At 36.8% G+C, this 25387-nt stretch overlaps 3 protein-coding genes across 5 annotated transcripts; 2 read left to right on the forward strand and 1 right to left on the reverse strand.

Annotated features, from left to right (window-relative positions):
- Positions 1 to 685: 685 nt before the first annotated feature.
- On the forward strand, positions 686 to 9269 carry LOC133523281 (protein lifeguard 1). 3 transcript variants are annotated; one of them, XM_061858783.1, is made up of 7 exons: positions 692 to 738; positions 1106 to 1211; positions 1951 to 2052; positions 4651 to 4757; positions 5101 to 5260; positions 6462 to 6591; positions 8126 to 9269. In XM_061858783.1, exons 3-7 carry the CDS (start codon positions 1978 to 1980, stop codon positions 8353 to 8355), a joined length of 702 nt encoding a protein of 233 aa, XP_061714767.1. In that variant the 5' UTR covers positions 692 to 738; positions 1106 to 1211; positions 1951 to 1977; the 3' UTR covers positions 8356 to 9269. The 3 variants fall into 3 exon arrangements, with proteins under 3 accessions (XP_061714766.1, XP_061714767.1, XP_061714768.1); XM_061858782.1 differs by lacking the exon at positions 1106 to 1211 and having other exon boundaries at positions 686 to 738; XM_061858784.1 differs by lacking the exon at positions 692 to 738 and having other exon boundaries at positions 950 to 1211.
- A 2128-nt stretch (positions 9270 to 11397) lies between these two features.
- Positions 11398 to 12696, forward strand: LOC133523265 (three prime repair exonuclease 2-like). The gene has a single exon (XM_061858756.1). It carries the CDS (start codon positions 11972 to 11974, stop codon positions 12644 to 12646), a length of 675 nt encoding a protein of 224 aa, XP_061714740.1. The 5' UTR covers positions 11398 to 11971; the 3' UTR covers positions 12647 to 12696.
- A 3210-nt stretch (positions 12697 to 15906) lies between these two features.
- LOC133523264 (uncharacterized) lies at positions 15907 to 24111 on the reverse strand. Its single transcript, XM_061858755.1, has 7 exons — positions 23765 to 24111; positions 22250 to 22343; positions 21670 to 21909; positions 20786 to 20907; positions 18987 to 19167; positions 18094 to 18232; positions 15907 to 17492 (listed from the first exon to the last, which is right to left on the reverse strand). The coding sequence occupies exons 2-7, from the start codon at positions 22328 to 22330 to the stop codon at positions 17149 to 17151; spliced, it is 1107 nt and encodes a 368-aa protein (XP_061714739.1). The 5' UTR covers positions 22331 to 22343; positions 23765 to 24111; the 3' UTR covers positions 15907 to 17148.
- Between the last annotated feature and the right edge of the window lie 1276 nt (positions 24112 to 25387).

The raw sequence follows: 25387 nt of genomic DNA on the forward strand, positions 1-25387 counted from the left end.
GGTGAGATTTCTAACATTTTGTGTTATTTATGTCTAAATATCTGAGAGCCAAGCTTTGCTAGGAAAAGATATAAAAAACTCAAAAATGCACGTTTTCCTAGAGATAAGACCAAACTAGATTTTTTTTTGCTCCCGAAAACCCCCGAAATGTCATCGAAATCGCTAGAGCCGTTTCCAAGAGCCCCGAAATATATAAATATATACAAGAATTGCTCGTTTAAGGATATAAGATTAATAACTTCATTTTTAAAAAATGTTTAATCCATTTGGTGAGCGTAATTATTTTGATACGTTTTCATACAATAAGTATACTTAAAGTCTAGATGGAACAATATTATTTGTGCAACAAGAGAGCAAAGTTGGTATTTCTTGTGAGTGTTGATTTTGTGTATTCGTGTGAGATTCTAACTTAGAATCTTTCGCTTGCTCAGGACTCACAAACACGAGATGTAAAATAACTTTGCTCTCGTGTGACACATAGGTACAACTTTTCACCTCAGTAGTGAGAAGATATTAAAGGTTAAAAAAAATTGCTTGATTCTTGTAATTCCGTTTTGCAGTAATATTCTTAACATGTTGTCACTAACGGAAATCAGTGCACTACTACATTACTATAACACAGATATAAATGTAGCCAAAAAACTATATAGCGGTTATCCTTATCATATCCAGGATGTTATCAGTGATAACGTTCCCTACACTTAGTGTACTAGTGACTGTGCTTCTGTTATGACCGAGGTTAGTATTTTCTATTACTTGTGTTAGTAATTAATATTAAAGAAAATTTATTTAAGTATATTTATCTGTAGCCTTTTCTAGCAAGTGATATTTTGAGCGGACGAATGGGAAATAACAATACTTATCGTTTTTTCGAAGCCGATGGAGATATGATAAATCGATAAATTAACGGACAAGTGCAAGGTTCCAGAATTCACTCTGTTATAAGTTTTTTGTATAATCGTCATAGAACAGAGCAAGAGCATTCATTGTGGTATTATGAAAGTCAAAAGTTTTGATTTTTGTGATTCTTGTAGGTCACAAATTTTTCATTTTCATCGAGTTGGCTTAATTTCAGTTTCTATTTTTAATTTACTTGTAATTTCAGTAAGTCTCATGAAGATTTTAATGTTTTAAGCATTAAATTAAATTGGTCATAAGCATACGACACAATTGAAACGGAGGGATATTTAAATTTGTGTTTTACGTTGTAGGTAAGTTTAAATTTTACTTTAAATATCACCCACAGTAAGTCCACAGTGCACTCAAATGTCAACCATTTTAATTATATGTCCAAAAGTGTTTCTCTCTCTTTCTCAGAACTCTACTTTCATTATATGTTTTAGTATAATTTAAAATTTCTTGTTTAGTTTTTCTTGGAAAATTAGTGTCGTATTATACCTATCGGTCCGATTCGAACTTTAAGATATGTCAAATATTAGGTTTAGAGGTCTAGATACGATATGGATCGGATATGTCAGTGTCAAAAGTGACGTTTCTTCAAACAAAAGTGACTGATTGAAAAATATAAGTGAGGGATTTTGGAGTCAACGGCCGGTTAATTAATCACCGTACACTGTCTTACCGTACTACTAACCATACAATTTTAGTCGTATCTGAAGCTCATAATACCTTGATACTGGCGAATTATAAAAGAAGAAGAAGAAGATGAAGATAATAAAGTCACCGTACACTGTCTTGGATTAACCGTACAAAGCTCCCAATAGCTTAATGCTGGCGAAATAGTCCCACTGGACTGAAGCCATATTTTTTAAAAGAAGTGAAGTCTCTTTCGACACTGACATATCCGATCCATATCGTATCTAGACCTAATATTTGACGTATCTTAAAGTTCGAATGGGGCCGTATGTCCATCTCCTGTTGTATCCTTTTTCAATGCGTTCACAAATTCCAAGGAATCAATTATATTCGATCGTACATGGTATTTTCCAGACGACTGGTTACGCGCAACCAGGAACCATGGAGGTGGAAGATGGAGAGGTCAAGGGCTTCGAATTCAACGATAAAAGCATCCGCAGAGGATTTATACGAAAGGTGAGATTAAACCTTAATGTGGGTGGTCAAAAATTGTGGGTTTCAAGCCTTAATCGTTCTTGAAAAAATAGCTTAAAGATAACTAAAAATCCGGTTAGAATCCTTATCATAAAAGAGGTTTAGGGGCTGAAAAATCCCCACGCTGCTCCAGTGTATTAGCGTGACAGTACTATTCACGTATACAGCGATATTCCACTCGCACATCGGAGCTTGCGGATTCGCATTCAATGTGAAAATTACTTTAGAGCGACCCCAACCCCAGACTAGCGTCTTTTGAGCATCCGCGTCTAGTCAGCTAGTTGCGCCAACGTTGCGTTGAGCAGCAGCCATAGAGTTGACTAGACGCTGACGCTCGGGGGACGCTATTGTGGGGTGGCCCAGGGTTCCACTGATTACCAGTTCGCCGGATGATAAAGGCCTGTCAGTTATTCGCAAAAGCTGACAATCGCGATTAACTGACAGGCCGATATCGTCCGGCGAACTGGTAATCAGTGGTTTCTTTAAGCCTTCTTGATTTTTCGGTGCAGTAGTAGCCAGTATTTTAAAAGTACTGTCAGCAACAGTAGCAGATAAAATAACTCTTTCTTCTTCTTCCTCGCGTTGTCCCGGCATTTTTGCCACGGCTCATGTGAGCCTGGGGTCCGCTTGACAACTAATCCCAAGATTTGGCGTAGGCACTAGTTTTTAGCAGATAAAATAACGTGCTGTAAACATCTGTTACCCTTGATTTTTTTATTCATCTACAGTAAAGTATTTGAAATACATTTTCATCATTAACAAATGATAAGACATAAGATAATTTAATATATCCGGCAGGTAGGTATCTGGTATTACTCATATTATTGGTAAACAATTTTTTAATCTAAAAATACAGTGTCGTATTCAGAATAAGTTAAATTGACATTTGCGTGTTTGTGAGATCCTGTTAGACTAGCAATCTAGCTAGCTAGCTAGATTTCTTTAATACCACGACGGTGGCAAACAAGCATACGGCCCGCCTGATGGTAAGCAGTCACTGTAGCCTATGGACGCCTGCACCTCCAGAGGTGTTACATGCGCGTTGCCGACCCTTTAAAAATCTGTATGTACACTCCTTTTTTGAAGAACCTCATACTGTAGACCCTCGGGAAAGGTAGCTCATTCCACAGCCGGAGCGTCCGTGGGAAGAAGTAAATATAGAATTTTCACATACGTATTGTATATATTCAAACTTCTGCTCGTTTACTACACGCTGAGGAGTGGAAATGTCGATCATACTGAACCACTTTTACAATGGGGCTAAACGCGATTTTGGCGAATTACATGTCAATGTCAGAAAAATGTTAATGTTAAGTGTTAATCATAATTTAGAATTAGTATTTTAGTTATGTGAAAATGTATAATAAAAAGCGGCCAAGTGCGAGTCGGACTCGCCCATGAAGGGTTCCGTACCATTTATGACGTATTAAAAAAAACTACTTACTAGATCTAGTTCAAACCAATTTTCGTTGGAAGTTTGCATGGTAATGTATATCATATATTTTTTTTAGATTTTTCATTCTGTTATTTTAGAAGTTACAGGGGGGGGGGGCACACATTTTTTCACTTTGGAAGTGTCTCTCGCGCAAACTATTCAGTTTAGAAAAAAATGATATTAGAAACCTAAATATCATTTTTAAAGACCTATCCCTCTAGATACCCCACACGTATGGGTTTGATGAAAAAAAAATTTTTTTTTAATTTTTATGACGTATTAAAAAAAACTACTTACTAGATCTCGTTCGAACCAATTTTCGGTGGAAGTTTGCATGGCAATGTATATCATATATTTTTTTTAGATTTTTCATTCTGTTATTTTAGAAGTTACGGGGGGGGGGGGGGGGACACACTTTTTACCACTTTGGAAGTGTCTCTCGCGCAAACTATTCAGTTTAGAAAAAAATGATATTAGAAACCTCAATATCATCAGGTTTGATGAAAAAAGATTTTTTGAGTTTCAGTTCTAAGTATGGGGAACCCCCAAAATTTATTGTTTTTTTTTCTATTTTTGTGTAAACATCATAATGCGGTTCATAGAATACATCTACTTACCAAGTTTGAACAGTATAGCTTTTATAGTTTCGGAAAAAAGTGGCTGTGACAGAATCGGACAGACAGACGGACATGACGAATCTATAAGGGTTCCGTTTTTTGCCATTTGGCTACGGGACCCTAAAAAGTAGTCTTAATTTGCAAGAAATAAAAAGGCCTTTTTTTATTTATTTTACATGATAATGTTTTCTATGGAACAGTTATTTTTTCGCGATTTGGTAGGCTCCATAGTAAAAGTTGCTCAGTATGACCCACATATTCACCACTCAGCGTATGATCAAATTTAAGAATTTCATCCTAAGATGGTCGGCTCTTTATCATTTATCACCATGTCTGTCACGTTCTAACAAGTATGTAAGTGCGAAAGGGACGGGCATAGTAACCCGCGATAAAAATGGAGTAAAGCCCTTCAGTGTCCGAGTCCTAATACAAACAGTTTTCAAGGCTATTTAATATCACACGAAACAAAACATTTTATAAATTAAAAGAATTTGGTTTGATCCTTAATTAACCAGATTTATTTTTCAGGTGTACTCAATTTTGATGTGCCAGTTACTGGTGACCTTCGGCGCCATCTGTCTGTTTGTTTATCACGGGCCTACCAAAAGATGGTTTTTGGCTAACCCATACATGATGTAAGTTCTAATCTATCTAACATAGTAAAGTGGTTCTTACGGTCTTGCTTTTAAGGGTGTTTTTTCAACTTTCAACCGCACTGCGAGGTTTGAATACCCAAAAAATTGACTATTTTATAGAAGATGTCAACAAAGATAAACTTTCACGTGCTCAACCTGCATACTCGTACAGGTGTGCAAATTTTAGGTAGGTATTATGCAATGTACTGCCAAGAGTTTCGTTACTTAAAAGCTAGTATTATATATTTACAAATATTAAAAATAGCTTAACTTAATACCTTTTTTAGCGGTACTTAAGAGGTTAAAAAATAAAGAATGTAACGTTGTTATAATATATTTTTAGATGGGTGGCGTTCGCGGTAACACTGGTCACGATGATAGTAATGGCGTGCTGCGAAAACGTGCGGCGAACGACTCCAATGAATTTTATATTCCTGGCCATCTTCACTCTAGCCCAGAGCTTTCTGCTGGGCGCGGTCAGCGCTACCAGCGCTCCTGACGCGGTAAGAATATAAACTGTATGTTTAGCCAAGCGGCAATCATTTACAGAAATGATCACATTTATACTCTGTATCTTTAGGTATTTAAATAAAAGTAAACAAACAATTTGTACATTTTCGGGTAGTTATAACATTTATCAGTTAACCAACCAAATACAAAACCGCCTGGATCAATGACTGAACGACCTGACTTTAACCTACATTATTTGATCATGTAATGTTTTCATCTACGCTCAACTTGGCTTAAGGAGCCATTTGAGGGTAAATAATGTTTACTTTTATTATATACCTAAAGATATAGAGTTATAGGTTTGGTTGCATCTGTCAACCGGATATATTTTACATATATATTTATTTAACTTGCAATGTGCGTAACTATGCTTGTACGGATCATATCTTGCAAATTAAATTTGACCAACTTCCCGGTTTCCGATGAACCTGAAAATTTGCATACATATGTATGTCCGATGGAAATGCAATATTATGGTACCATCGAGCTGATCTGATGATGGAGACAGGAGGTGGCCATAGGAGCTCTGTGATAAAACCACGCAACCTAATTGTGTTTGGTTTTTTTTTAGAATTGTCTCGATGAGTATTATTGCTTGTGGGAAGAAAAGTACAGTCAGCGATATAAGCTTGTACCAAAAATGATTTTTTTACCAAAAACTTATTTATTTTTTTGATTGGCAAGTCAGTTGGTGTAGAAGGAATCCACCATCAATTACAATGGCACTACCAGCAGGGTTTGGTGGACCAGACACTGGTGAACAGGCATTCTCGAATTTTAAACATGATCGTACCAAAAAAATTACCCCCTTTTTTTTTACAACTTTGACTACGAAGTCATATTATAATTATCAATTTCCCATCGGACGTACCGTTTTCGATCTAGAAGAAAAAATAAAAAGAGCAAACATTTATGCACACATGAAGTTATTAATCCGAATTCCAGTTTGCTGGGAATTAATTCTTCGGGTAAATCTAGTTTGATTGGCCTACCCAAAAGTAAATGTAATTCAATGATTCTTTTGACGGAATCCTAGTTTTACCTATACATAATCATTCATTATACGGATTAAATATAGCTTTATGATCGGGACAATGTTTTAGTTTTTATAAGTAATATTTTTCTTTCTTCCTCTCTCCTACCTACCTCTTATAATGTATCGTATATCCAACTCCTGTATCTGTCTCATTTCAGGTAATGATGGCCGTCGGGATAACAGCAGCAGTAAGCTTGGCTCTTACGCTGTTCGCTTTCCAGACCAAGTGGGACTTTACGATGATGGGAGGATTCCTTGTCTGCGCGACAGTAGCCCTGCTAATTCTTGGTAAGTTGAGCAGAACTTCAAATTACAATTATAATAAAACCGGCCAAGAGCATGTCGGGCCACGCTCAGTGTAGGGTTCCGTAGTTACTCTTCCGTCACAATAAGCTAAACTGGAGCTTAAAGTATAGTAAATTGTTAACCAAGGGATGAAACGGTACTCTTTCACGCGAGTTAAACAAATAGGCGAATTTGCATAATCAGTACCTAATTAAAGTAAGTCTTTTTACTATCAAGGGGAAACTTTTTGCGATTACTCAAAAACAGCTAAACTGATCATGTCCGCTATAGTTTTAATTTAATGTCTTTCTTAAGCTCTACTTCCACGATTTTTTTCATATTTTTTGGACCTATGGTTCAAAAGTTAGAGGGGGGGACACATTTTTTTTTCTTTCGGAGCGATTATCTCCGAATATATTCACTTTATCAAAAAATGTTTGTTGAAGACCCCTGTTAGTTTTGAAAGACCTTTCCAACGATACATCGCACTGTAGGGTTGAAGCAAAAAAAAAAAATTCACACCCACTTTACGTGTAGAGGAGGTACCCTCAAAAAAATTAAATTTTTAGATTTTATTGTACGACTTTGTCGGCTTTATTGATTTATATATCCATACCGAATTTCAGCTTTCTAGCACTAACGACCACGGAGCAAAGGCTCGGACAGACAGACAGACAGACAGACAGACAGACGGACATGGCGAAACTATAAGGGTTCCTAGTTGACTACGGAACCCTAAAAACGGTTCAGTGGTCACTAAATTTTTCGGGAGAAGTGCCCCAAGTAGTCGTTAAGGGCACAATGTAATGAGCGACAAAGAGAAAGCGACAAAAATGACCAAAGACTCCCATTTCACTCCACTCCAAGGCTAAGGGGCGCCACAAGCCCTCAGGAAATTGTTATTTACCTGGAAATTTCGACCCATGCCACCGTGACTGGACGTGACGGACCGGACTAGGCATCTGTCGCGTAACTGACACGCAGACACTGGAGGCGTTGGTAATTTTTTCTTCGTATAGATATGACATCTATTTCGGTTTGTAGTTTAAATAGTCGTGTGTCTACTTGAAATAACACAAATCTAATTATTTTTATACCTATAGAGTAATTTAATTTCTTCTTAGAGTAAAAAGAAAGTCATAAATAGAGTAAAGAGAAAAATCATGCGACTCATGTGTTAGAGAGTGCGTGATTTGCTGTCAAATATTAACTTTGTGAGAGACTTAGTGATGATTCTGGACGTACTATTAGATAACTAATTCGTGAACGGCTTTCGCTCGCCATCCTTCAATCTGTACCGAGAGTCGTCTTTTTTAACAACTTTTTCCTCCATACCTCTGTCGTTCATCTCATCATTTACCTGCTTTCTTTTCTTATAATCTCACATAGTCCATCTGGTTTTCATTTTCCTCGGGTGAGAGAGAAGGACTATTAATAAAAAATCCCTCCACATTCATTCTTAGTACCTTTATGACTACCATTTCTCAGCATCACATGTTTTTTGACTTAATAAATAAATATTTATCTATTTCTTTAGGAATTTGTGCCATATTCATCCGGAGTAACGTCCTCCAGCTCGTCTACGGCTGCATTGGAGCCCTCATCTTCTGCATGTATCTGGTCTATGATACACAGCTCATGATGGGCGGCAAGCACAAGTACAGCATCAGCCCTGAGGAGTATATCTTCGCAGCACTGAACCTTTATCTGGATATTGTTAATATCTTCCTGTATATTTTGATGATAATAAATGCAGCTTCGAAGTAGGTTCTCTAAAAACCACTCAACTGTAGTTCTGTACAGTCAAATAATTTAATTTCAGTACCATTTCGTATCTTATCATAGTGACAGTCAATATGACAGTCGCTAGGGACTTCAAAAACTGTCACTGTGACAAAGTAGTAGCCGTGTCTTATCCAACCTCGACATGGGCAGAATCATCAACACCTTGGTGGAGCCATAACACGAAAAATTGATTGAAGGTAGTAAATGGAACTGATATTAAATTCCTTAACCGTACTACAAATTATAGTCCACTATTTCAATATGAAAGTAAGTAACAATAAGAACGTTAAATTGGTTTTGTCTGTGTTTTTTCTCTAATTGATACAAATATTTAGGCTTAAATAACTATAGTTGGGAGCTTTTGGACTGTATAGACTACCCATAGATCGTGTCATTCATGAAGACGCGTCCTTGACTTGTACTGTCATGTTATTAATGGTTAGATTTGAAGAATCTGCGCGTCATCGTGGATGACACGAACTATAGTTGGGTGGTTTTTACGGTTAATATTAAGTAATAATAATAAAATTTTGATGTTATACATTTATTTTTCTCGCTCTTATGTGAGTAGAATGCGGTAAGGACAGATGTATTTATCATGAACTATGTATACTAGTGTGAGAGACAGAATGCTTTATTATTAACTATTAAATGACAATATTTGTAAATATAAAGATAAATAACAATACGTTCTTTTTTCTTAAGTTCGACTTAGGCTTGACTGTGGATTTCTAATACGTTTTCCTGTAATGTATAGGTAAAGAACTATTTTGAATATTTTTTTCAAAGATTTAGTCCCAGTAGTTTCGGAAATAAAGGAGGTGGGGTGATTCTTGAATAACTTCGAAACTAATTATTTTAAAATTATAGAAAAAATATATTTGTGATTCACACAATGATCCTTTTTATTTGGATATATAACACAATATAGTTTGCTAAAGTTTTATTTTTAATCTTCTCTTTTACCGCCCATAAGTGGACCCTATGTTTAATATTAATTTATTTAAGTTACATGTCCGGCTTTGGGTCACAGATTTACATATGTGTGCAAAATTTATTTGTTTGTCCATTAGTTTCGGAGCAAATAATAAAATAATGATCGTATAAGGGTTCCGTTTTTTTCCTTTTGAGGTACGAAACCCTAAAAATAAAAGCATAGCATGAAAGTAAAACGGCGTTCGAGGTATTGTCAATCTATATTTACATAGTACACAAAATATAGCTATTATTGTAGACGAAGCAATGCTACCTAATATTAATACCATTCCACTACTATTTTATAAATCGTTGAACTGAACCTTCAATCTGAAAACCTTTCATATCATTGAATTTATATTCACATACCTAAGTAATTACGAGCTGTAAAATGATACATCTCTAAATGCCCGTGGCGTGCATTTCAAGTTGACGTTGCAGTAATTTTATATTTCTCTGAATGGCCAGCTTGTTGCAAAATGGGTTCAAATTAATGAAAATTAATTAAATAAATGGTGGGAATTGGAACTTATTAAGAGGAAACGGGACAGCTGCTTCTCCATATAAACGTTGTCCCCATTTTTTTCTCTGAATATTGACATTATGGAAATAGTTATTTGTACAACAAGAGAGCAAGGCTTGATATTTCTTCGAGTGCTTATTTTGAGTCCCGTGCAAGCGAAAGATTCTATAATATGCCAGCGAAAGATCTAATTTAGAATCTTGAACGTAGTAAGGGACTACAGAAAACTTTTCACGACAGCAGTGAGAGCATATTTAGAAGGTAAAAATACTACCTGAAAAAATGTATCCGTCTTTATCACTATTTCAGTCATGTTTTCTTAAGGTATCCTAACAATTAAGTTTAATTACCACATTAAAACAAAACGAAAGAAATTTCAATAAAATAATAGGGAATTAATGAAATAACAAACATCAATTGACAGTTCAATCGACAACTTTTTTTTGTAAAAAAAAACTTTGTAAGATACGGTCCGAAATGCGGATACAACTATTTGTCAACTATAGTAGAGATCGTTAAAAGTAGAATTAGTTACTTTGCGTAAAAATTGCGTAATGTTTTTTAAGTCAATTGTTTTAATTAAATTTTAAACTTTTCTTTCACTAATTAATTATTACGAAATACGAAACTCGTAGGGTGTTTTGGAACGATGCGGTCTAACTTATTTCGGGGGTCTGTCACCGTCAATATACCGTTGAATTACGTATGCAAATTTTTTGTCTCTTTCTTTTTGCTAATGGCATGAAATACAAAGACAATAGAATCCAAATATTTCGAACTTGTATTAGGCCCCGCAAGTTGAAATGATATTCGAATATAAAGGTCACTTGAATGTTATTTTGTCTCACTCAGTGACCAAAATGCGACTTTGCTCACTTTTTTAAGCAGCAAATTACCCTTGTTCGAGCTACTGATGTGAAAGTTTTTTACTCTATTTGATGTATATTAAAAATTTATTTTTTCAATTAAGCCCAACCAAATGAAACTGAATTATCATGGGGACCAAAATTCGATGCGAGATGTATGATAGGTACTCGTAAAATCTTTTAGTTTTTTTTTTACTTAAACTTACATTCGTTTTGTTTACTAACACACACAACATAAAAGTCAGAGATTATTAAATTCCCAGCTGACGGTTTTATTAGGAAACAAATATAAGGGTCATTGACCCCATTATTGCTATGTTGTCCATTTTTAAGAATATTCCTGTAGCGCTGGCTATATTTTGGAGCCCTAAGTAAAAAAAAACATTAAAGTCAATTATTTTTTCGCTTTTGAATACTTTGTTAAGATGGAACTTGACGATAAGCGTGACGAGCTAAAGGCCAGACCACCTATGGCCATAACATATAATTACGTCGGAGGGGTGCTGACCTGTAGCGAGTGTGGCCGCACATTCGCTGCTAAGATTGGCTACGTCAGTCACCTGAGAGCGCACCAGCGACACTCTCAGCGGTGGAAAGCAGTTGCTGTGGCCGAAAACGGCTAGGAGACGATGATGATGATGATGATGATGAAGATGTAAATCTAATATTTCGTTTTGTGTCATATATATATTTTGATTTTTAAGTAATTTAATAAATTGTGGTAAATATTTATATTCTGAATTATTTTGGAGAAAAAAATATTCGCGAGAAAACATGTAACTGTGTTGCATTAAGGATAGTTTTTAGATAAGGATAGAAAGCACCAAGTATGATAACAGAAGTTTTTAGTTTTTCAATTTTTACTGATAACGCTGACTGTGAATGCCCCACTACTGACTCTACTCCAGCTCACATAAGAATGTGTACTTTATTAACATAGCATAAGACATACAATCCAATGAGTTAAGAACGTAAGGTTGTTATTACGTAGTGGGGCAGTGCTATACTCATTTCACTCTTCAATCCGCCATTGCAACTCTAGAGCCAGTATCGGTATTTCGCGTCTGCGCTCAGTTGTGCTTAGAATACTTGAGCATTTTGAGCTTAAAATACTCGTGCAACGAACTGTGAGAGTGTATACCAAGTTCTGTGGTTATTGTGACGTGATACAACTTTATCAATACTTTTATATAAATCAAGTGTATTCAACTACGAATATTTCGCAGTTTGCACTATGGCACCGATTGCAACTTACGTGTTTTTCGATCTTGGAACGACCGGTCTACGTGATACAGATCCTAAAATAACAGAGTTACACATGATAGCGATTAGATGCGACAATCTTCGAAAATATTTTCGGGAAGGAGGCGAAGAATATGATGCAAAACCTCCAGCTTGTGAAAAATTCCACTGCCGACGAGAAAATGATGTGATGTGGTTTATCAGTCGAGAAGGAGAGGATTACGACTTCTACGAGAATTGTAGCCTGAAGGATGAGACAGTCAGTTTTCTTGAAGATTTAGAAAAACCTGTGTGTCTGATCGCTCAAAACGGAAATAAATTCGATTTTCCTTTATTGAAAGATGAACTAGCTGATGCCGAAGGATTTTCACCGAAAGAAATCGTCTGTGCCGATTCAATGGCCGCTTTCTATGATATTCTCGAACCGGATTCTAGAAAGACTTCTTATAAGGAACGGAAAAGAGGATCTTTCCCATGGCCTGATTATCATTCTGGTAGAAAGACGTATCGCTTGGAAGAAGTATATAAAAGAAAGTTTCAAGTTAAGCCTATTCTAGAAGGTGCAAAGGATCGCAACAAGGCGCTGGTAAAGATTGCTTTGCGTCAAGGCTTCGAATTCATGCTTTGGGTGGCTGAAAACAACAAGCCGTTGACTTCTTTTTTTTAAGTGTAATTTAACAAGAATAATGCCATGTAATTAAGGAAGTAATCTATGTGGGTGAATGAAATTTTATTGAAAATTATTGACAAGTTAATAAAAAAAATTATATAAGTAATACAATTAACTAAACTAAAACTACTATATAAAACTAAAAATCTAAATCTAAAATGGGCCCCCGTGGCAAGGTACCGAGGATGCTGGCAGCATTTCCTCGCTGGATCGCTATGCTCAAGCGTTGGGCGAGGAAGCTGCCAGCTCTCTTATCCCCGGTCCCATCCACCAGCCGTTTCGCCAATTGCCGGTATAGGTCCTGCGCTGCGGGGCCCCACGGACCAAGAGTCTCGACTCCAAATGCAACAAAGTTGTAGTTGGTGTCGAGACTCCCGTATTTGCGCTTTTTGAGCGCCTCTGCCGCTTCCGCCGCCGCGCCGGCTCTGTGTGTAGTACCGTGGAGGTGGGAAGGTGCCAGCGTGTCAACACAAGTTGCGTCCCACACGAGCACACGTCCCATCCTCCACGGAATCAAAGACATCCCGTCTGGTCTCTTGCCATCGTCTCTGGCAATACCGGCAGGCTCCAGTATAGCCGGAACGTTGACGGTGGCAAGTGACCGACGGATTATGTCGTTAAGTGCAGCGTGGCGCGAAAGGCGACCTGCGCTACGTTGGCAAGCAAGTCCGTGGCGTCCCAGTTGGTCCACCTCAAAGCCACAGGAGCATTTGTGCGGTGCGCAGATTGGGGCCCCTAAGCGTAGCCCCATTGCCAATCGGAGTGTTTCGGAGTCTAGGTGGGTACCAATATTGGGCGATGGGTAGGCATTCAGCCAGTGGCCTGCCTCTCTGCAGCCGACAGCCAACAGCCGGGCTCGCTCAGCTCCTGCGCTGCTATTTAGGAGGGAGGTATATGTTAATTTGTTTACAACATCGTCCCACCCCCTTTGTGAACATGGGTTGTGTGGAATGTTTTGCCCCGGGCAGGCAGACAGCCAGGCATTTCTAGCGTCATCCAAGCCTGAGATCTCGTAGTTTGTGGGCGGAGCCCTTATGATTTTTCCTACGAGGCCAGCAGAGCTGTGGACAGACGATAGAAATGCGGGCAGCGAAACACTCGAAATTTTGCGCACTCCATTGTGGGTGAATGAACTTTTAAACGTCATTCAAAGTGTCAACTTTTTACATCTCTGGCGCTACCAAAAATTTCTCTAGAGTTACCAAGAAGTTACATGTCAGAGAGAAAATCGCTTAATTTAATCCATAACATAAAATTATATAACAGATAGTACTCGTATTAGTTATAAGAGAATTTTTCGAATGAAATTTTAATATCGTGGACTAAATCTAGTGTCGGTCTATATGCTGATGACCTATTAATTATTTTACCTACTTAGTTTGTTAAAGTTTAACCAAAAGTTAGTGAAAGTGATTTTGCAAGCCTATTTTTATTTGTAGTTTGTTTTCTGAACAAGCGTTATATTGAGACTTGAAATTGTACCAAAGTATACTGTAAAAATCTAAACAAATGATTTATTGAATGTATTCGTAATGGGATTTGGGTTTCCAAATAAAATGGCTTATTAAGGTTCTCTGGAAGAGATCGCGAGAAGATTCTCAGAATGTCCAAAACTTTTTTGAAATTTTTATGAGAAAATTCTCATGCAAGTTTCTACTTTGAAAGTTCCCGTTCAGTACCCCTAGTGTAAATTTAGTCGATAGCGAAACGTGACGTACGCGTTTCCGTTAAGTCTCATTTTGTATGGGTTTTTGAACAGCGCGCCAAGCGGGACGTTTTGGAAAGTCAAAAATCTCATACAAAATGACACTTAACGCAAACGCGTACGTCACGTTTCGCTGTCGAAAATATTTACACTAGGGGTACAGATTACGGATTATTACTCAAAGTTCTTAACTGTTGACTACTGTTTCATTCAAAATTCAAAATTCTATAATGAAATCAGCCTGCTAAGGGAAGAAAGAAAATGAATTTAAGAAAAGGTTAAAAAAAACGTTACTGGAAAATTTACCCTAATAATATTGCTTTAAAATTAACCTGAATTAGTTGTTAAAGTACCAGTGACTGTTTGGTTTTTGTTTGTTTTATATCACCATGCGTGTTTGCTTTACACATAGTACCTAAGCTTAGTATTAAGTGCATAGCATAGATATTAAAATGTATAAATGAGCGCTATCTCGCCAAGAAACTGCGATCGCAGTTTGGCGAGGAATAAAGTGGTGTCACAATGTTATGTACCTTTATGATAAAAAATATATATATATATATATATATATATATATATATATATATATGTTGTAGAAATCGAAACTAACTGCAAGAAGGGCAATAAACGTGCAGAAAAACATACCGAGAACAGCTCACGGAAACTGTATTTTTCGAAAATTCGGCACATTGCTGTACGCACGGCTTTAAGTGAGCTCTTTCTTTAAGTATTTGACATTTTGTACCACGAGGAGGGAAAGCGAAATAACCGAAGGTAAACTGGTTGTTCTATTTCTAGTACATTAAACTCACTGCCGGCTCAAGGACTACTAGTAGTATTTTAATCGCAAGGCTCGAAAACCGTTAAATGTCCAAGTTTTTATCATGTATTTGGCGGCCTTTTAATTTAGGTTTAGCTTGTAAAACCTTTATTTTTAAACCAGTTTTTAGGAGAACATTTTCATAACGTTCTTTTCAGATTAACCGGTTTTGTAAAATAAAAACCGGTTTCTTCTTATGTCCGTGCGTTTGTTTGCGTGGCACACCACTAGGGCAGCCGGCCGTCTCGTCGCTCCTCGATTAAACCGGTTTATTTAGGTTACAATAAAGTTCTGAAAACGTTCGCGTTCTTATGAAAGTTCGGAGTAGAACCGAAATAAACCGGTATTTACAACTTTTGTTTAAATCGGTTCCGAGCCTTGTTAAATAGTACCTATATTATTGTCGAGACGAAATTTAATCGATTTCGAAACGTGACGTACGCCAAGCGGAACGTTTTGGAAACTCAAAATCCCATACAAAATGAGGCTTAACGCAAAGGTGTACGTCACGTTACGCCATCGAAAAAATTTACACTAGGGGTAAATTTTTTCGATGGGGTTCGTCACAATTGTGCAATTTGCCTGACTCCAAAAAATCGTCTGTATTCTATTTCTAATTACATATGTTTAAAAAATTTCTACTATTATTAGAAATATGCAACTCTGGCTCGTGCCGATAGTTATGATAAGGAATTATTTTTGATAGGGATTATTAAATAAATACAATTTAAGAAAGATTACTCAGTCTTTATTTTGCTATATAATATAAATAATGCAGTGCAAGTTATCAGTCTGCTTTGCCACTCTTGGTGCTACTCATATTAAATATTCCAAATTCCTTATTTTTATTTCATAAAAAATTACATATTTAATATATAATCATCATCAAATCAATCAGGATCAAACTTACTCTGAGTTCTGACGGGACTGCTTAAAGTTAATTACTAATGCCCGTTGAACCCGAGAAATTCCAGATTCTTTGGGCCGTAATGTTCTGTACCTCATAGGGTTGCAATATTGAACCTGCATGTCGCATCTTGTTTCATTCCAATTTGAAACATGTGTTGGTTCAATTGACAGTGTCCAGTCAATATTCTGGTGGTGGTGGCGGTGGCGCAGGTTTTGTGTATTTTGAGCCCCAGAAACTACTCAGCAGTTTTGCTGTTGAATCCCTTGAGCTTTCGAGTGTTCTTGTCCTTTGACGAACTTCCACCAATCGATTGCTCTTGTTTTTTCTAAGTCTAACTGAGCAGAGAATATGCATCCCGTTTTATGATTCCACAGAACGGTTCTGCGCCAAGGCTAGGCTAGCCCTTGCCTTGGCCCAGACCTTAGTTGGCAGCTGCGCAAGTTATTTAAACTTCATAATTTCATAGAAGTTTGACAACAACACCACGGTCTGGGCTATCAAAGTCGCTACCAACTTAGCTTGGTCTAAAAAGGCCCACTGATTACCAGTTCGTCGGACATTATAGGCCTGTCAGTTATTCGCAAAAGACAATCGCGAAAAACTGACAGGCCGATATCGTCCGGCAAACTGGTAATCAGTGGGCCCCTGAACTCTACAATAATTCTACGAATGTCTTATTTTTCAAAGTCTAGGCAGATCTAATTTAATCGCATCTTATCTTATCCTATACATTTTTGGTCCGATAACCCTTCCAGTAAGTAAATTTCGTGCAGCATTGGTGTACTGCTATAGTTTTAATACTACTACTTATCTGAATTTTGGTTACTGTTATTCTGGTCACACTTACGGCTATCCAGATTCTAAGACTTATGGTTCTATATCATTTCGTTATCTTATTTATCCACCCATCCTCTAAAATATCTTCACATCTCCACGATCCGAAATTTGAAAAGCATACAAAAAAGCTCATTTTGTCGGATATCCGGTGTCTTGGCGTTATCTTTTTTCCCATACGTCTGGATTTCGACTGTAGGAGTATCTCTTTTAACACTTGCAACAAAATTCTACACTTCAAAAGCTTCATCAACTCTCTTCATAATTTTTTTCGACTTGTCGCGTATTACTGGAACACAACTATCGCATATTTTCGAAATACCACAACTACTGCTGACGCAAACAACGAAATTACGGATGATATGATAGTAGTCAATTTGCAGGTTTATGGCGCCATCCAAGAAATCGGCAGGCGTTGTTCTCCAATAGTTTTTCGAGGTCATCGCAGCTATGGCGTACGCGATGTATATGTATTCCAAAATCAAAATCATAGAAGCACACAAGAAATGTATGTAAGTTTCCATATGGAAATACCAGAAAGAGTAGATAGTTAATGCGAAGGTAGCGGTGGTAGCTGAAATAGAAAAATACGTTGTAAATTTTTTGTTAATTGTGAATTAGCAAAAAAGCAGAAATACGGCCGACATGCCGTAAAAAACGTATATTTCGATACTTTCAAGCGAATTAAATTTTATAGGGTACTTCCCGTTAACCTAGAACTATGAAATTTGGCAAGTTATATTGTCTTAGACTACAAGTAGGTACACGGAAAAATCTGAAAACTATAAATTTGTAAAAAAAAGTAGTAAATTTGTACAGAACTTCGGTGGGCGAGTAAGACTCGCCAAGACCAGGTGGGTTTTTTAGAAGTAATATTTATTTAAAAGGTAATGAGGGATTTTCTTTGTAAGATTTTGAAGCTTATATCAAAGTAATACCGTTCAACTTAATATGATTTCTGTCATTTTTATGCCCGTCAAAGAGTTAAAAAAACACTCGAGGAAAAGTTTAAGTACTAAATGACAGTCTGCAGAATTATATAATAATAATAATCTAGTATTTACATTTTAGTTTTTAGTCAGCTTTATTTTAATTTACTGTTTCTATTCAATATTATGAGTAAAGAGATTTAAATTATTTAATAAAATTAGTACCGCTAAGTAAGTAACACATACCGCTCATAATAATCTGCGTGCCCATAGCCACTGCGATGCTGTATTTCAGTGTGAAATCCAGATTAGTTTGATATGCGAAGGTACTGTATACCAACAGGACAAACACTACAACGCAGTAGTAGGTCATGATTAAGATAGCCTGAAAGAATAAAAAAACTTAGCGATTCAGCATAATGACTACCAAAATATTTTTTTTAATAATTTTACCTTGTTACCAAAGTTTCGTGATATTATGTGAACATAATAGGTAAATTAAAATATTATCGTTAAGTCCCTTAAAGTCTATCGAAGAAGGACTCAGAAAATAAACACATTTTGCATCGCACCGAAAGAAGCCAAAGTTGATTAAAAATAAATGTATAATGATGTTTGATATTTACAAATTATTTGAAGGGGTCCGCTGATTACCAGTTCGCCGGACGATATCGGCCTGTCAGTTATTCGTGATTGCCAGCTTTTCCGAATAACTGACATGCCGATATCGTCCGGCGAACTGGTAACACTGGTCAGCAGTGGTTTTGTTGCCTATGATATAAGGTTGATTTCCGATGTATTAATGATCACAATTTATGAAACTATCAATGATTTTGGAAGATTTGCTCTACTTTTTAAGTCTTTATTTTCATTTTACATTAAAAAAATCGAAATATATGATATAAAATACGCTAAAATCATTAAAAAAAAATCGTAAACTGGGCACTTGAAAATATAGAAATTCGCACAGATACCCATGGCAACAAAAAAAAATGTTTTTTTGTAGAGCTGTGTAATCAGTGGGCCCCCTTAGTCTCTTTCAGACGTATTTTAGTCCCTTTTTAGTTTTATTTTAGTTTATCTGTGTAGTATGTAGCTGTAAGTATTTTATCTTACTTTAGGATGTCAAAAATACTTACCGGAAAAGTTAAGTTCCAGTTTAATGTACAGATAAGGATGAGAGCGGATATTCTGAGTGGGTATACCACAAGGAACATATATCGGAACGGATTTTTACGACGAGCCTCCTCCACATTCCGGCCAAATAGGAAGCCAAAGGTTACGATGTTGGTCACGATGAATCCAAAAATGCATAAAACACTGCAAAGAATAACAAGAAAACTAATTTAAACCGTTGTGAGACTTACTAACATTAATCTAAGTTTACGGTTTACACTCACGTGTTTTTAGTTACAAATTCATTTAATAATATACGAGTCCTATTTACAGTTCTGAGCCCCTAGTGTAAATTTATTCGATTTCGAAACGTGACGCACGCGTTAGCGTTAAGTCTCATTTAGTATGGGATTTAAATACAGCGCGCCAAGCGGAACGTTTTGGAAACTCATAATCCCATACAAAATGAGACTTAACGCAAACGCGTACGTCACGTTACGCTCTCAAGGATGTATTTTATTCTACAATTATACGGTTCTTTGATTATTCATCATCTTCCTCACGTTGTCCCAGCTTATTTGTCGCAGCTCAAGGGAGCTTGGGGTTCGCTTGACAACTAATCCCGATAATTGGCGTAGGCACTAGATTTACGAAAGTGGCTGCCATCTGACATACTAAACTAGGCCCTATTGAGATTAGTCCGGTTTCCTCACGATGTTTTCCTTGACAAAGCGACCTGAAAAGACCCGCGAACTTCGGATTGAAAGTCGAGCGCTCTTACCGCTAGGCCACCAGCGCTTGTTTGAATATTACGGCGGAATACTTTATGGATCATATAATTTTGCTTAACTACATTCTGCCACTATCAAAAGTAGCCACTTATCAATACTTTAATTATTTCATTCGTATCAAATGAGTGTCATATGTTTTACTCAAACACGCGTGTATATATAACGGGTCATGTTTGATTTTAAGGTTGTATATCCATTTATGTATTAAGAAAAGCAATGCACATATCATGGGATTCATGGGTGCCATAGGAATTACCATTTTATCAGTGGCGGATCGTTCAAAGAACTCGATTCCCACCGGCTTGTCTAATTTCAGACCGTTGAGTACTTTCACGATCGGATCATGAAGAAAAGTAAAATTAGCTCCGGGTTCCCTACGAATATTTGCGACGCGCCGCCACTGCATTTTATGTTTATGAAATAGCCTCGCTTCGCTCGGTGTCTTTGTAGCACACGCCGCAGGAAATTCATGTTTTCTAGACTTTATTAGTCATCTAGTCATGTGTTGTGTGTACTCTTAAGGACTATTGTATGTACTATTGAGAATCTCGTGGATGCGACAAGTTTTTCCCAGTGCGTTCAGTAAAGCCGTGGGATGACGCTGTCAATTTTACTCAGCCAAGCACAATCAGTTGCGTCGCTCAAGGGGAGGTTAAAGAAGCTATGGTTATCAGACTGTTGGTTAATTTGTCTGTTTCTATTTTATAGATGCTTTATATTTTTCACATTTTGAGTGTAATATATATTTATCCTATAAATAATGTATGTATTTATATCCTTTGTCTTTCTGGTGCCTTGTTGTACAATTTGCATATATTGCTGCATTTGTCATCTCTTTGCACTTTCTCCTCCCATCTTTTCAAAGGCAATCTGGAAGAGATCCCTCAAAGGGATAAGTTCGCCTTTGTACTTAGCTTTTCCTAATTGCATGTTACTTTTATTATGTTTTTGTATAATTTACTTATTAATAAGAACCTCAAATTATTAAGAATACCAAAGTACTCGGTCAAAAAAATCCAATTTTTACTAACATTAGATGAATGACAGTGCTATTATTCAGGATGTTGTCAATTCTCCATCGCCAACAATTTAAAAACACGACAACTATCACTCCAGTGATCCCCAATAGCTGCAACAATTTGACAGCCAACACCTGAAAATAAAGAGTAATAAAACAATTAAATCACAATAGACAATATTGATGAAGCGCTGGTGGATCGCGGTGAGAGCGTGTCACTTGCAAGACGGAGGTCGCAACTTCAAACCCCGACTCGCACCAAGTATGAAATATCCTTTAATATTTGCCAGTCGCTTTTCGGTGAACGAAAACATCGTGAGGAGACGGGACTAATCCCAATAACGCCTAGTTTACCCTCTGGGTTGGAAGGTCAGATGGCAGCCGCTTTCGTAAAAACTAGTGCCTACGTCAATTCTTGGGATTAGTTGCCAAGCGGAACACAGGCTCCCATGAGCCATGGCAAAATGCCGGGACAACGCGAGGAAGACGATGATGAGACACAATTGATTAAATGGGAAAGAATTTAGTTATAAAGATTTCTGATTACAAATTAGTCAATGTAATGATAAATAGCAACATAAACTGGAATATTTAAATAAATCAGTAAGTTTTCAAATGGTTCACTCCTATCCATAGTACTAATCTTTAATTGAAACCATTTTAATTTGAAAGAGTTACTTACATTTTTTGGCATCTTTCGATAGTAAGCAAAAGAAATTCAACAATATTTTCTACACTATCGATTTCAAATTTAGCAATTTTTTTCTTATATAATAGCCTTAATGGGTCTTACATAGGAAGCTACAAATTATTTAAAACGAAAATGACATTCATTTATCTAGGTCTATCAAAATAACAGCTTGTTACATCTTTAATTTAATTAAATTGATGCCTTACCTTCTGGATAAACGCAATGCGAGTATTTTTGTCTTCAAACCAGTCTTCTGATTCATCCTCAGAGTCAAAATTGGGAAGTGTTTCATCATCAGAGTCAAAAATAGCATCAGTTGCATCTTCAGGTACATTGTTCGGTGCTGTGGCATTTCCAGATTTAAATGTTGCTACTGGTTCCTCTTCAGAATCACACTGAGCTTCTCTATTTTCAGGTTCATTGCTTGGATTTGTTTCTTCTATGGTCTGTAAGAATAAATATTAAATTTATAGTCGAGATAAGAAATATTCGCATTTACAATCACTACCGTTAAGTTTAAACGAACATTAGCAGTCCATTTTAAGTATTTATCCGGCCTAGTCTTATATAGCGCTTTTCTCAAGAATGGTGCAAAAAATATATTTCCCCCAACCCCAAAGGGGTAGGTTCTGGTAGGCTTTCGTAGCTCAATCGGTGAAGAGCACGGATTGCGGAAATTGCGGGTACAAGTCCTGCCGGAAGCGTAACTTTTTCAATTTTTTTCCCTTAATATAAAATCAGATATCAGTCCTAATTCTAAATGTAGAGTACAAAATATATACCTACTTCATTCGTAGCAGGTTGTGAATTTCTTGAAGGTAAGTGAGCCGGAGCGTGGACTTGGGGCAAGTCCTCATTAGTATTCATAGTTACTCCTTATCTGTAACAAGCGACATCTATAAATGCACATTTTGATAATTTTTGAAATCTTGTATTATCCGTCCCACTCCGCACGACATAACAGCCGTATTATTTGCATTAGTATTACGGAGCAGCAGATTTTTGTATTAAATAATCTATTTTTCATAAACAAACTTGTACAAAAGGATTCTTAAAAGTAAACCAGGTCAGTTTCCTAAGTAGGCGAACCTGTGATTTAGGATAAACAGTTCTCTCCCCTTAAATATAATTATTAATTACAATAACAAATTCATGATCAAAGATAATGAGGTTATGACAAAGTAAAACAGCATAATATTTAAAAAAAGGAACAACAAAAATATTTTAAGAAGTAGATGAAGTTTAAACCAAGCTATTAAATTTAATTAGCATGCTGACAAAGCTTAGCTGTTTGTGTGTGTGCGTGTGTGAGTGTGAGTGTGTGTGTGTTCGAGTTGTGTCATGTGATTATGTTGAGAATTAATTAATTATGTCCTTCAATAAAACACCTCGATTACGTTAAAACAAAAATATTACTTTGCTAATCCGCGAAAAGATAAGCTAGTCAATCAGTGCCCAACCGTCCGACAACTGAAAGTTCTCGTCGTAATTGGTATCGATTTCTGCAAAGTAACGCCAGATTCTATTTATTATTTAATAAACGTTAATATTGGACTCACAGTGTCAAATAAAGAGTATATCTAGAAACTCATTTCATTTAAAATTAAATACACAATACTCCAAGTTGACATAAACCTCAATAAGGAAAACTGAATACTAAGAATTACGGACACAATATAGTCGTGTGCATTAATTACACACATCAACAAAACGAATATGTTGCAAACTTAACAAGATGTAGGGCAGGCGGGTCAAACTGATAAACTTTATCGGTTTAAGTTCACTATTTGAAGGTTAAGTATTTTATTCTCGGAAGTAGAACATAGATAAACAGTAATTAAGTAAAAGGTTAAACTTAAGAAAGGCACGAACACTAATAAATGAGAATCAAGTTTCTTAGCAAAAACTGTGATACTGAATATTAATAAGTTTTTGGCAAAAATTTCATTTTTGGTACAAGCTTTTATCGCTGACTGTACTTTTCTTTCCACAGGCAACTAATACTCATGGAGCCAATTCTAAAAAACCCAAACACAATTAGGTTGCGTTGTTTTATCACAGAGTTCCTATGGCCATCTCCTGTCTCCATCATCAGATCATCTCGATGGTACCATAATATTGCATTGTCACCCGACTTACATATATGTATGCAAATTTTCAGCTTCATCGGAAACCGGGAAGTGGATCAAATTTAACTTGCAAGATTTGATTACAAACAGACAACGGTCAGGTGAAAGTAAATAAAAGCTTGTAAAAATATGCGTTGTCTAAAAAATATTTATAAAACAAACAAAAACTTACTAGTAGAAAAGAAAGCGAATGAGTTCACACATTTGCCGGCTCCAGTTGCCGGTGCATTGCAATTTTATAAAAAAGTCAAGTCGTTTGTTTACTTTTGTTTAAATTGCCACAAACTATATGCAGGTATAATTAGCATAAACCAAAAGAAAGAGAGGCATACACATAAAAACAAAACAGAATCAAGCGTCAGTTCTGCACAGTTGTGTGTTTTCAACTGTCGTATCACTCTAGCTCCATTCGCCGCCAGCAGCGCTCGGTGACGTCATACACAACCGGCTAAGCTAAGGTTGAATATTTGCATTGTTGACCGAGTGAACCGAGTCCAGTATTCATTCAGTCGAGCCAGACTAATTGTGACCTTGAACTTCTTGAAAACTATTAGGAAATTCGCAAGAGCGTTCGGGTCAAGTAATAGTCTAAGGAATAGTCGAGGAAGGGAGAAAGTGTTGTGGTTCGGTTGCGTATACTTGCTTGCTTGTTGCGTCATTCGAATTTTAAAATTTACTATTTATATTTATTGATATGTTAAGAGCGCCGGTGGGCTAGGGGCAAAAACATGCGACTTGCAATTCGGAGGTCGCGGGTTCAAACCCCGGCTCGTATCAATGAGTTTTTCGGAACTTATATACGAAATATCATTTCATATTTACCAGTCGCTTTTCGGTGAAGGAAAACATCGTGAGGAAACCGGACTAATCCCAATAAGGCCTAGTTCACCCTCCAGGTTAGATGGTTATATAGCAGTAGCTTTCGTAAAAACTAGTGCCTACGCTAATTCTGACCCCAGGCTCCCATGAGCCGTGGCAAAATGCCGGGATAACGCGAGGAAGATTAATGATGCTATCTATTGATACGTTGCACCAACGATTCGAAAGTGCGAGATGCATAGGCGATCAAAATCAAATTCAATTCGTAAGTTCGAATCGACCTCGAAGCGACTTATTTGCGTAAGGTACAGTTTTAAAGCTTTATTACCTAGGCAATACAGTTCACTGATAATATCAAGCGATTCGCCCGTCTGCATAACATCAATAGGTTTTTGCGTGAGGGATTTCCCCGTGCGCTGTTTGTTATTATAATTAACTGCGTTTATTTTTGCGACTGCTGTGCTGCCCCACCGTGTATTGACCATTGGAAAACCAAATTGAATTTATAATTTGTTGCATGAATATACGATAGACAATTGAAAGAGTTTTCCAGCATTAAGCATTGTAGTAATGTCGCAACTGTAAACTGTAAGCTGCTGTTGCCATCCAAAAGTCGCCTTTACACAGAGTCTTACGTAAGCGTCTCGCGATCGCAAAGCAAAGCAGCGTGGCGCGGGTGAATCAATCATTTGATACCTATAGAAGTGCCCTACATGGGCAATCTCGTTGCGAACGCGAATGCCGAGGGCCACCGCGTCGTGCCGCGCCGCTTCGCTTCGCGTTCGTGACTTGTTCACTTACGTAAGACACTGAGTTTTCTATCTTGATATCTTTTTATTTCCAGCAAACAGTGTTCCCTTCTTCTACAGGCATATTAACGCCATCAATATCCTACGTGCTACTGGATTACCTATAAAACTACCTTGAAAATATATACGTCTTCTTGTATGTACGACTTATAAGATATAGACATTAC

This window comes from Cydia pomonella, chromosome 12, assembly GCF_033807575.1.
Source record: "Cydia pomonella isolate Wapato2018A chromosome 12, ilCydPomo1, whole genome shotgun sequence".
In the NCBI taxonomy this organism is placed as follows: domain Eukaryota; kingdom Metazoa; phylum Arthropoda; class Insecta; order Lepidoptera; family Tortricidae; genus Cydia; species Cydia pomonella.